At 43.7% G+C, this 13327-nt stretch overlaps 2 protein-coding genes across 2 annotated transcripts in view; one reads left to right on the top strand and one right to left on the bottom strand.

The window, feature by feature from the left end:
* The window catches only part of NID2 (nidogen 2), a gene marked incomplete at its 5' end in the record, with an annotated part of 95929 nt that extends 89173 nt beyond the window's left edge, over positions 1–6756 (top strand). Inside the window, 2 exon segments of the mRNA XM_077466799.1 lie at positions 1834–1946; positions 6115–6756. Of these exon segments, the coding sequence (XP_077322925.1) occupies positions 1834–1946; positions 6115–6125 (124 nt within the window).
* A 4062-nt stretch (positions 6757–10818) lies between these two features.
* RTRAF (RNA transcription, translation and transport factor) overlaps positions 10819–13327 on the bottom strand; it is a 41210-nt gene continuing 38701 nt past the window's right edge. The window contains exon 8 of the mRNA XM_077466798.1: positions 10819–11100. Coding sequence (XP_077322924.1) covers positions 10946–11100 — 155 coding nt within the window. The 3' untranslated portion in view covers positions 10819–10945. The remainder of the gene's footprint in view (positions 11101–13327) is intronic.

Below are 13327 nucleotides of genomic sequence, written 5' to 3'. Positions count from 1 at the left end.
AGGAGATGGTCAGAGACTGCGGACATGATAAAAGAGATTAGTGCAGCCAGTGTTGCCGCCCCCGGGTAGTGAAGCCAGTGTTGCGTGCGCCCCCCCGGGTAGTGAAGTCAGTGTTGCCCCCCCCCCCCAACATTTTCAGCTCCATTATCGGATATTTTTTTCCTTTCGGCAAGGTGCTGAAAAGGGCATTTTTGGCCGATATGTTTCAGGGGCCGAAATTTCGGTGCATCCCTAAATCTGATACAGTGCGCTTTTAGCGTATGCACTACTTTTGCTGCATTCCAGTGTTATTTCAGATGAATGGATTGAAAATTGCACCTCACGGAGTTGCAGTGTCAGGTGTTGCCCAGCCCTTAGAGTTTTATTTGTGTCCAATTCCTTTTAAATTTGTAGTCTGTCCAGTGCCGGGCCATCTGTCTGTCTGACATTGGCTGAGCCCCAACATCTAATGGCTCAGTATTGGAACCTTTGTGGCAAGTCAGGCAGATGTCTTGGGCTTGTGTTTTATCACAAGTCCTAGGCATTTAAAAAGGGGGGAAAAATAAATAAATGTATATGGTGCTTTAGATTAGATGAAATTATACCAATCTACCTGACAGGTTGAAGTGGAAGTTCAGCCAGTTCACCCTCGGGAACATGTTCCTGCAGCCTCTCTCCACACCCACTGTAACAATTTGAAAAGAAAGCAGCCATGCAGGACTCCGCCCACTCGTCCGTGTCATTCATTCACAGAGTTCTATGAATGAATACAAGTACCAACATCCTTTCCTTGTAGTTCTCAATGAACTAGCAGGGTGCTGGTGAGTGCTAGAGGTTGTTCATTGATGCTTCCTGTCATTCAGTAACTGCCTGCTGATGTTGGAGGTACAGGCCGAGAGCCAGCTACACTGACAGGCAGCAGGAGCCTGAGATTGCACCGGTGATCTGCTGATTGCAGGCTCTTAAAAAATAAAATGAAAGCCCAATTTTTATTTATTTTTTTACATAAAGAAAAAGTGTATTTTTAAAAAGGTGAACTTCTCCTTTTAACCACTTCAAGGCCGGGCACTTTTCCCGGCCAGGCCAATTATCTGTGAATTTTACTGCTATAAGCAAATACTACTGAATGACAGTGGCGACACTGTGGGGTTTATTTACGAAAGGCAAATCCACTTTGCACTACAAGTGTAAAGTGCACTTGCTGTAAATCTAAGGGGTAGATCTGAAATGAGGGGAAGCTCTGCTGATTTTATTATCCAATCATGTGCAAGCTAAAATGCTGTTTTTATTTTCCTTGCACTTGTAGTGCACAGTGGATTTGCCTTTAGTAAATAACCCCCCCCCTTAGTATTATTGTGATTAGCCACAGCTAATGACATGGTACAACTGGAATGCGATTGGCCCTGTCTGTGCAATGTGATCACTAACCAATCACAGCTAAGCAATACAATTGTGTACAATGAAAGGAAGCCATTCATTGTTTACAACTGTCACGTGATCTGCTGTGATTGATCACATGGTACCAGCAGTGGGCTGGTACACTGATCACGCGTTCTCAGGAGGACCTCATATCTATGATGACCTCCCAAAATAGGATTCCCCACCCAAATGTCATTTTACAAAGGCACGTTTGACATGATGGGTGAGAAGCAGTTAGCATGTCAAACGTGGTTTTCAACTTGCTTGCCATTCACATCTTTTTTTTTTGCCATTTAAACCAAACTTCAGTCTTTCATGTTTTACTAAGCTGGCCTGCCTCACATTGACATGATGCAGCAAGGATAATACATGGGGGGTTATGTTTCTGGAGTAAAAGCATTTTGTAGCTGAATTCTTCTGTCTTTCTTTTTCTAGGGACGGTGTGATATCCATAAATAAAGAAAACGGACAGATCACAGAGGAATATCTCCCAGAACAGCGATCACACCTCTATGGAATAACAGCAATATATCCATATTGTCCTTCTGGTGAGTCTCCACATTGTGTAGTGCACACCTTTCTATGTGATGGTTTGTATCTATGATTGAAGAAAAAAAAAAAAAAAAAAAGAAATGCCAACGTTTTGTCCACAGTGGTGTCAAAGTATCAGAATCCGATATCTATATTGATTCATCTTTGTTTCAGAACATGCCATTTTGGGACTGGCTGGTCTAAGGCTACTTTCATACGGGGCGTGGGCAAGCGGCGCTATATTTTAACCGCTCTATTCGGCCACTATCGGGGTGGTTTTAACCCCTGCTAGCAGCCGAAAAAGAGTTAAAACCGCCCGCAAAGCGCCGCCCCATTCTTTAGGAGCGGTGAATACACCACTAGTATAGCGCTGCAAAGATGCAGCTTGCAGGACTTTTATTTTTTTACTGTCCTGCAAGCGCACCGCTCCAGTGTGAAAGCCCTCAGGCTTTCACACAAGAGACACAGGAGAGGCGCTTTACAAGTGCTATTTTTTTTTAGCACTGCAGGACCTGTTAAGCGCGTCAGTGTGAAAGTAGCCTTACAGTTTGCAGTGCTATAATGCCAATGTACTGATCATTGTAGGCGTTTGTCACTTTGTGCTGAGAGGCTGACTGTTTCATGCCACTCCCGTGCTGCATGCCGGAATAACAGAGGGCACATCACCATGTACCAACCTGGAGCCTAGGGGCCAGGTGCAAGCTTCAGCATTGGTCAGAAATGAAAAGAAAGGCATTCAAGTTTACACACTATACCGACACATGGGGCTAGGCAATTTCCCCCCCAAAAATAAATCAATATAAATAAAGCAATTTTTTTATTAGAAAAAACTCGATTTACGATTCAAATTTTATATATTATATATATAGTACATCAACAAAGAAAGTTTCAAAAGGCAAACCCTTTCTCTAATTGAAAATTCAGTGTGCAACAACGATTGTTAAACATCCAAATTATTTATACTGCATTTGAATTGAGCTAATATAACAACAAAAAAATCCTGAGCTTACTCTTGGGCCCCTTTCACACATGCCGACAGTATGTCCGTATTTCATCCATCTGTTTGCGGATGAAATACGGACATACATGCATTCCTATGGGATAGCGAGTGTCTGTGGATGAACATATTTTTCTATCTGTCTGCAGAGCGGATTGGATGAACACGGACAGGCGGTCCGTGCTCATCCGATCCCCCATAGAGGAGAGCGGAGAGCTGACAGGGCGGTCCCTGTACAGTGTGTCGGGACAGCCCTGTTATTCGCCGGCTCAGCGGGACAACAGAGCGATCCCCGCTGAGCAAGCGGATCATCACGGGGCGGATCATTACTGATCCGTCCCGTGTGAAAGGGGCCTTAGTTGAATTGAAAATGTAAACAGTAACACCATTACCATCAAAAATTTAATGGCATTTGAAACATTCTTTGTAAGGAAAATGTGCCCATCAACAGCAGGTTGAGGCAAGCTCAGTGACAGGTGACAATACCCTCCTAGACACAGGATTAACCCTTACAGCCCAAGAACAAAATCACCTCAAAAGACAAACAAACTCTATTTTCTTCTAATCTGAATCACTTTGAACTCGCAACTCGATTCAAGATTAAAATCGATATTTTTCACCAGCCCAAACATTTTCTTCTTGCTGCAGTATAATAAATACAAACTATCAGTGATTGTAAAATTTATATTGGAGCAAAAAATTAAAGACCCTTTGAGCTGGCAATACACAGGGGAATTCATAAAGGGCAATATAGACGCCCTTTAGAATTCTGATGGTGTGCAGCACTAAGGTGCTTGTGCCAGTTTCATGTGTCTATGAACAGGTCCATGTGCCCGCCCCGGCCACACAAACAGGCACATGGCTAAAGAGTTGTACTGGGGTGGGCAGAAACGAGTTCCCCATCAGATGCCCTTTACTTTTATTTACAGAGTAAGAGCCTAATCAGTCATTTTTTTAAAATACACCAAGGTGGATATTTATAAAAGCAATTATCCTGACATTCACTGCAGGTGAATCTTCCTGGTACATGCATTTTAAATGGCTGCGATTGACTTCCACCAGTGAATATTTGGTGACAGTCACGTTTAAAGTTGCATGACAAGTTGCACTAGTGTGAACACAAAGTCACATCCCATTGATTTCAATGTTACCCATTTCAATCTATGCAACTAAAGCCCCATACAGATCTATCTATCAGATTTTTTAGTTTTTGCTGATTCTTGTCTTCAGATTTACCAAAACCATGTAGAGCAGGGGTCTCAAACTGGCGGCCCTCCAGCTGTTGCAAAACTACAAGTCCCATCATGCCTCTGAGTGTGGGAGTCATGCTTAAAACTGTCGGCCTTGAAAAAGCCTCATGGGACTTGTAGTTTCACAACAGCTGGAGGGCCACCAGTTTGAGACCCCCCTGGTGTAGAGCAACGGCCTGCCTGATTGCACACACATTGAAACTCCTAAGGTTTGACCTTATATTATATGGTTTTGGTAGAAGACAAAAAAAATCAGCAGAAAATCTGATGGTGTGTATGGGGCTTTAGAAAAGGTTCTTGCACTACTTTGATGCGACTTGAGTGCCACAGAATGTAAATTTGCACTTGAAAATTTGGCTACTTTGTAGTTGCACTAGTGCTGAATGGGGCCCTCATTCATAGCTTTATAAATATGCCCCCAAGTAATAACCCAACCAAAGAAATATCACTCTGCTAAAGTCCAACCATTAGATCAGGGATATGCAATTAGCAGACCTCCAAGCTGTTACAGAACCACAACTCCCATGAGGCATAGCAAGACTGACAGCCACAAGCATGACACCCAGAGGCATGATGGGACTTGTAGTTTTGCAACAGCTGGAGGTCCGCTAATTGCATATCCCCGGTATTAGATCATTCTAATGTATTACTATAGGTTAGTGCACTTAACTCTTTGTTGAACAAGGCTTTAGGACCCATGTACAGTGCTATAATCCTACCTTCCTCTGCAACTCAAAATTGTCAGTTCTTGCCGTAAAACATACATAAAGTTATCACCGCTCTTTGTGGCCTCAAAGGATGGGTTCAACTTTAGGCCTAATGCACACTGGACGTTTTTTGCAGCTGCTCCCAGGTGCGGCTGGTGCTGCTCTCTCTTGCCCTCCCCCCCCCCTTCCCCCTTAAAAATGTTTAACTGTTAGCAGTTTAGAGTTACAGTAGTTCTTTTGCTGGAATTATTGCCCATTCCAATGTTCGCAGTGATCCCTCACATGTGTGATTTGAACACAGTTTACATTTGCAGGCGCAACTTACAAATGCATTTTCTTTGGTGCGCAAGTGTTTTACGGTCCCTTTTAAAAAATAAAATAAAATTCTGATCACTTATTGCTGTCACAAGGAATGTAAACATACCTTGTGACAGTAAGGCCCCTTTCACACTGGGGCGTTTTTCAGGCGCTACAGCGCTAAAAATAGCGCCTGAAAAAAAATCTGTCCCCTTTCACACTGGAGCGGTGCGCTAGCAGGACAGTGGGGAAAAAAAAAAAAAAAAAAGGTCCTGATAGCCGCATCTTTGGAGCGGTGTATTCACCGCTCCTACCCATTGAAATTAATGGGGGCAGCGCAGCTATACTGCTGGCAAGGCGCTGTTTTGTGGGCGGTTTTAACCCTTTTTTGGCCACTAGTGGGGGTTAAAACCGCCCTGCTAGTGGCCGTATACCAATGGCAAAGCAGCGCTAAAAATAATGCCACTTTACCGTGGACGCCGCTCCCGCCCCAGTGTGAAAGGGGCCTAATAGATACTATTTATGGAGAGATCTGGTGTCTAAAATACCCCAAAGCGAGGGCTCCCTGCATGTCAAAGTATTCCAAATCTGCGTTTTTGAATTTTTTGTTAAATCGGCACCCTTGGCAGCGAAGTAAACCTGAAGTATCGTCACTTCCAGGTTACTGCACCGGAGACACAGATCAAAGCCGCTTCCGGCTTCATTGGGGGGCTCTGGCTGGTGGCTCGGGTCTCCCGTCCCACTAGGACTACAATTCTGATTCTGATAAGCCGATATCATGTTGGGTTTTAGGGAGTCACAAGGGCAGGTTTAGCCTTTACGGGATCTGTTCCATACAACCTGGGTCAAGTTTATCTATTTACGCATGCATACATTAAAATTTTACAAACAATTTTTCTAAGAACAGCCATTTTCTCATGTTTATGTATTGCAGGAAAAAAATGATGCGACCATAACAAAAGATCAATACTGCTAAGGAGGACCTTTCCTCCCCCGTCGCCTCTGGCTCCATTGAGAAGGATCGGGAAACAGAAGGACGACTTAAAACTACACAAATCATATTGAAAAAAAAAAAAAAGACAAAAATGAACAAATTTCCTTCCAAAAATTTTATGTGTAAAGTTTTTTTTTACCTCAATTTTTACTACTGTATTTTTTAAAGAAATGTTTGTACCTGTAAAAATTAATAAGATGCGTCCGTTTAACCTGTTTAGCTGCAGAGATGTGAAAGGCATTGTCAAAAAATAAATAAAAAGGAAATCTCTGAGGCCAAAACAAGGTTAAAATTTTAAATCCGTATCGTGTTTACTTTTTTAACTCAAGATTTTAATGGTGCCGATTTTTTTTTTTTTTATATATAATTTTTTTTTTTAATCTCTTAATATGTAGATTTCGGTTCATATTATAAACAAGATGTCTACTGTGAAATAGCTAACTGTATATGGCTGTGTCCTACCTATACCAAAACCAAACAAGCTATAAAATAACTGTATCCCACCCCCAACACCTTCAGAAACCGCTGTACAATGAAACACTTCACAGGTAATTCCAATAAAACATCCTTTTCCTTTACAAAGTCTGGGCTAGTTATTGGGATTAATACTGACGGGGGTGGGGGATGTTGGGTATTGAAGTGAACCTGACATGGCTTGAAACCTTTCTAAGGTAGAAAAGTACTCAAGTGCAGCACCCCGCGTAGCTCTTTCAAGAAACTGTATTATTCTACAGGATTTATATAGCGCAGCGTTTTACAGCGGAAGGCACAATTCAATGCAGGCATTAAAGTGGTTGTAAACCCTTACAAACCACTTTGACCTACAGGTAAGCCTAGATTAAGGCTTACCTGTAGGTCCAAGAAATATCTCCTAAACCTACACTGTTTAGCAGATATTTACCTGAAGACAGCCACTGCTGTCTACGGTGCATGCGCCGTAGACAGCAGTGCACTGGGTAAGCCGCAGATCGTGGCGATACGCGAGTGTCAGCTCCTGTGCGCATGCGCTGGCGTGACGTCATCGCTGCTCTGGCGAAACGCAGCACCGGAGCAGCGAGACCCACCAAGAAGATGGATGCTCGGAACCACAGGGGACAGCGGTGACTTCGCTGGCTCCTGTGTCAGGTAAGTGACACATAATGGACTACTATGTGATGCACAGTAGTCCATTATGCTTTACCTTTGCAAGGAATGAGAGAGGAAGTAAACCCTGATGAGTTTACTTTCTTTTTCATTCCCTGCAAAGCATAATGGACTACTATGCATTGCATAGTAGTCCATTAGGTGTCACTTACCTGACACAGGAGCCAGCGAAGTCACCGCTGTCCCCTGTAGTCCGGCGCGTCCATCTTCTTGGTGGGTCTCGCTGCTCCGGCGCTGTCATTCGGCGAAGCCGCAATGAGATCACTCCTGCGCATGCGCACGGGAGCCGACACGCGCGGCAGCTCAGTCGTTGAAAATGCCGCGCGCCGCCGTCTACGGCACATGCGCCGTAGACAGCGGTGCCTGTTTTCGGGCAAATATCTTCTAAACCGTGTAGGTTTAGGAGATATTTCTTGGACCTACAGGTAAGCCTTAATCTAGGCTTACCTGTAGGTCAAAGTGTGTTGTAAGGGTTTACAACCACTTTAAGGCACTATTCACACTGGACTAATAAAGTTGCATCCCATTGTTTTCAGTGGCACCCCATTCAGATTGACACAAAGTCACAGTGACTTTAAAAAAAGGTGCCTGCACTACAGGGGGGGGGGGTCCTGAGTTTCGAACGCCTGACCTACGACCATCTCCTTACTTACGAACCGGGCGCTGTGGAGGACCCTCTGCCATTTTGCCCGGACATTGGCCGTTATGCGAATACGCGGCCAGACGGAGCCACAGAAAACATCGGAAATGTCCGTAATTTGCCACGCAGAACGGCATTCGACGGGGACATCGGAAATGTCCATAACTGTTGTTCTGCGCAAGCGTAGCCGACTTACGAACATTTCCGAGTTACAAACAGGGAGGACAGTGCCTCCCTGTAAGCCAGGGACCCCCTGTACTTTGAGCCAGAAAGTAGAAAGTTGTGCTTTGGAGTTGCACAAGTATGGATGGAGTTTTAAAAGGTTCACCCATCTTTAGGGTGGGGCATGTAACCAGCTCCTATCCACCCACCTCCTGCCACCAGCGTTCCCCACTCTGTCAGTAAACGGGGATTTTTTTCACCAAACTCTGTCACAATTTAAAAATTGCATGGCTGTGCCGTTGTAGTCTATTCATTAACAGGAAACTAAATGAATGATGCAAGTACCACCAACCATTGTGGCGGATGGCTTGTACTTCGCAATAAACTGCAAGGTTCATTGATTCTTCTGTCATTCAGTAGTGCCTGCCTGTATCGGTGGGAAGGAAGACTGCTCACTGAGTCTGCAAGATCCAGGCATTGTACCCACAATCTACTGATCACGGTTGCAATGCTTTACAGCAGGGATGTGCAATTAGCGGACCTCCAGCTGTTGCAAAACTACAAGTCCCATCATGCCTCTGGGTGTAATGCTTGTGGCTGTCAGTCTTGCAATGCCTCATGGGACTGCTGGAGGTCCATTAATTGCATATCCTGGCTTTACAGGATGCAATGTTAAAAAAAAAAAAAAAATGCAAGGTGAACTTAGCCTTTAATTCCCTTGTGTCTCTGTGTTACCCCCTTTGGAGCCTTTGCTCCAAGTCAGGCCTCAGCTTCTGCTGGAATGGAGACTGAGGCTGGGTTTACACCATTACCACATGTGGCTCACAGCAGGGGTTCGGTGTGCCGCCTTTCACCATTTCAGCCCAAAGTTTTGGCTGAATTTGGACCTGAAACAGGCCAAAAAGACACACAAGACTCCTGTGCAAATTCGCAGTGGATACCAGTTCCTTAGATCAGTGGTCCTCAGGACCCACTAACAGGCCAGGTTAGCAAGATAACTGAAATACTTCACAGGTGATGTCATTTGCTGCATTTCCCGAGGGTAATACATAAAACCTGGCCCGTTAGTGGGCCCTGAGGACAAGGGTTGATGACCACTGCCATAAAGAGCCAGTCAAAAATCTGCTATTGTGAATTGGATGCAGACAAACTAGATTCCTCAGTCCCTCACTGTGTATTTTATGCTGGCTGCCGGTGTTCTGGCAGATAGTGTCCTGCCACCATATAGTGTCCGCCCCGTACTGCACATGCGCAGTACGGGGCAGACGAAGCTTCGGAAAATTTCCGAAGATGAACGGCGCCTGCGCCGTGAGTGGAGGTGTTAGCGCCCCCCCTCCAAGCGGACATAGGGTTGTGAAAATTAGAGGGCCCCTCTCGGGAGCGAGCTTCACTCGCTGCGCTCGGCTCTTTTTATTCTAACTATGTCCACTTGAATGGTGGGGATAGAACCTGGACTCACGGCGCAGGCGCCGTTCATCCTCGGCTATTTTCGGAAACTGTGTGCGCTGTGTACTGCGCATGCACAGTACACAGCAGACACTATCCGATGGGGGACCTTATATGATAGGACACCGGCAGTCTAGGGCACAAGCATGACCACACAGCATGCAGGCATTGGGGTGAAAAAGGCATTGTGAAAAATGCAGCATGGCTTAAATATGCACATGCTAATAAATGCAATATAGTTCTTTTATTTAAAATGGGCTGCCTAATGTATTGCACGGGAAGACACAAATAGGACGTATTGCAATCAGGTGTGCATGGAACCATAGTCCGGCCATACATTATACAATTCTATTGTACAACTTTCCTTTAGATTTACCAAAAGGATATAACATGAGGTCAAACCTAAACACTTTCAATTTGTATGCAACTGGGCAGGCCCTTGCATTATATAGGCGATGGTAAATCTGAAGGACAAATGAATAAGAAAAATGTATGGCCAGCTTTAAAGCGAAGTCCGCCGTTTTTTTTTTTAAAAGCCAGCAGCTACAAATACTGCAGCTGCTGACTTTTAAAATAATGACACTTACCCGCCCGCAATGTCGGCACCCGAAGCCGATCTCTCGATCGTCTCTCGGGTGCTCCTGCCGCCATCTTGGATATGGGAATCAGGAAGTGGAGCCTTTCGGCTTCATTTCCCGGTTCCCTACTGTGCATGCGCGAGTCGCGCTGCGCAATAAGGATGGTCCCCGCTGTCTCTGGGATCCGCGTGTTTCCTAGCAGACAGCGGGGGACCTTCGGAAAGGGGCGTACCTTCTGCAGAATCTACGCCGGAAGTGGGTGCAGATACCTGTACTGTACAGGTACCTGCACCCCGTCCCCCCTGAAAGGTGCCAATTGTGGCGCTGGAGGGGGGGGGAGGGTTCCAATGAGCGGAAGGTCCACTTTAGGGTGGACCTCCGCTTTAAAGATGCTAGTCAATTTTTCCCTTCGAGTCTGCAAAGAGACCCGGAAAGCATGACCTTTTTAGTGGCCCCCCTCGAGGACAGCTTTAGAAAATGCTATATCCTTAAGGCTGGATTCAAAACTATGCATTTTTAGTGCATTTTGCAGATTTGCACTACGGAACGTGTTCCATAGGAAACCATTGCTAACTGGACTGTAGTGCAAATCTGCAAACAGCACCAAAAATACATAAGTGAATCCAGCCTAAAACCTGTGGAGGTTATCATCAGAAAGACAGAACAAGAAGAAAGTTGCTGTGAAACAAACAGTAAGATTTTTATTTTACCTTGTTACAACTATACAAAGAAGTGGGGGGGACTCAGAGCCGCATGCTGGGCGTTTCCAGTAGGAGGGTGGAGTGTGAGCCAATAACTGTTCTCATCTGCCCACTTTGCCCAGTCTGTGGTCGGTCTTGGGATCAGCAATAATTGCCTGAACAGCGACAATCGCTTCGTTGATCTTGGTCTGAAGTTCTCGGAGTTCTTCAACATGAAGTAATCGCAGGATTCTGGCGGCGTCATTTAATACTGCATCTAATATAAACATAGAAGGAATGGAGAGAGAGAGACTGAGACCTTCATGGAGCAGAAATGTAAAGGGTACACCTGTATACACTATTCATTTGTGTAGTCACTGCTCGGGGCATATACAGCGACTTTAATTGGTCTCATTTGTTAACACATCCACCCCTACACTGGGAGATTACCACACTGCAGGTACACCAACACCTCACTCTTGGATATAGATATAGAGCTATATAGAAATACTCCGCCAAGGATCCGTTCAATTGATATACAATAATGGTACCGGCATCCCAAAGAAAGATATATGCACAAAAAGTTTGTAGGTAAGGGACTTTTGCGGCACCAAATCTAGAAAGTGAAAAAACAAAAATAAATTAAAATTATAAGAAATATACAAATTTATTTCACAAAATATAAAAAGTCAAACATTAAATACAATTCCCTATGGTCAATAATTAACACCTAGTCCATAAACACAGGTGACATTCTCTTTAAAAACCAACAGAGGTTCCATCCCAGTATGTTCAACGTGTTTCGCCTTGATCGGCTTCTTCAGGAACAAGGGAGTAGAAATATTTATATCACACAGAGACAAGTATGTTACTCTTTATACATATAAAGAAAGGAAAAAAAGAAAAAATAGTATAGTTTAAAGAGTAACATACTTGTCTCTGTGTGATATGAATATTTCTACTCCCTTGTTCCTGAAGAAGCCGATCAAGGCGAAACAGGTTGAACGTACTGGGATGGAACCTCTGTTGGTCTTTAAAGAGAAAGTCACCTGTGTTTATGGACTAGGTGTCAATTATTGACCATAGGGAACTGTATTTAATGTTTGACTTCTTTTATATTTTGTGAAATTTGTATATTCTTTTAGTATATTTCTTCCAATTTAATTTATTTTTGTTCTTCACTTTCAATATTTGGTGCCGCAAAAGTCCCTTACCTCCAAACTTTTTGTGCAGATATATTTTTTCAGTTTTCATAGAGTGATGAGGGTTTTGATTTACCTCAATGTATAATAAAATAGACTATATATAAGTGCCAGTGCTTTTTGGGCACCAGAATTCGCCCTCTTCATCATGGCTACAAAAAATAAAATCAATCTGATGTCACATTGAGCATACATAACAATACAATTTTAAAAAAAAAGTCACTACATAAAACCGCTAATCTAAGTGATTGTGTCAATTTTTTTTTTTTTTTTTTTTTTATGTATTTGATATATTTGTCAAATATGAAACTATATACTTGGCCTTTATACATTCATTTTCTGTAGCTTTGTAACAACGCGCGATGTGGCTTTTCTATTTCAGATCCATTTAGTTACATTACATACCAAGAAAAAATAAACAAATCTTTTGGCATGTAGAAACTGCCAATCAAGAACGTAGGAACCCTGTTCATCCACCATCGGGACAATCCTAGGATCCCAGTGCCTTATATCTATTTCTCCATGATTATCTAGTACTGTTTATGTCCCAAGAGGGAAGAATCGCCCTCTCTACTTGTCCTGGTGACCACTGTGATGGGGGGGGGGGGGGGCAGAAAAAGGGGGTAAAAACAAATCCAAGTTTTTAGTTGTCACCAGAACAGCAATACAAGAGAAGTTTTCTATTCAGGTACAATTGTTCCATTAACTACTAAGAGGGGATTTTACTCACGTTGGAAAGATTTTCTCTCACCTTGGGTCTACAGAACAGGGAGTGAAGAGAAATTTCTGAAATGGAACCCAGATGGCAAAAACAATACCAAAAGGATTTCACTATTCTATGAAAAAAATAAAACAAGTAGCCGCTTTCAATATACTTTAAAGTGTAAGTTCGCATAAAATGAAAGGGTGAACTGACACTCTATGCCAGTGATGGCGAACCTTGGCACTCCAGATGTTTTGAAACTACATTTCCCATGATGCTCAACTATACTACAACGTGCATGGGCATCATGAGAAATGTAGATTGGCAACAGATTGAGCAACCATGGCATAGAGCAGTGATGGCGAACCTTGTAGTTCCAAAACATCTGGGGGCACCATTTCCCATGAGGTATTGGAAGGCTGAACAGTTACAAGCATGACTCCCAAAAGCAGAGGCATGCTGGGACTTTTAGTTCTGCAACAGCTGGAGGGCCACACTTGCACTATACACTTCCCTGCAGCACTTACCTTTCTGGGTGATGAGTGATTAGTGCCCATGCTGCTGGTGTAGAGTTTCTAAATCAAAGCTCTTCTTTCCTT

The sequence above is a fragment of the Lithobates pipiens genome, unplaced genomic scaffold (assembly GCF_037356315.1).
Source record: "Lithobates pipiens isolate NorthernLeopardFrog02 unplaced genomic scaffold, aLitPip1_a1.2 Scaffold_37, whole genome shotgun sequence".
Classification (NCBI taxonomy): Eukaryota; Metazoa; Chordata; class Amphibia; order Anura; family Ranidae; genus Lithobates; species Lithobates pipiens.
Note: the sequence above shows the minus strand (reverse complement) of the source record. Positions and strands in the feature narration are given on the sequence as shown.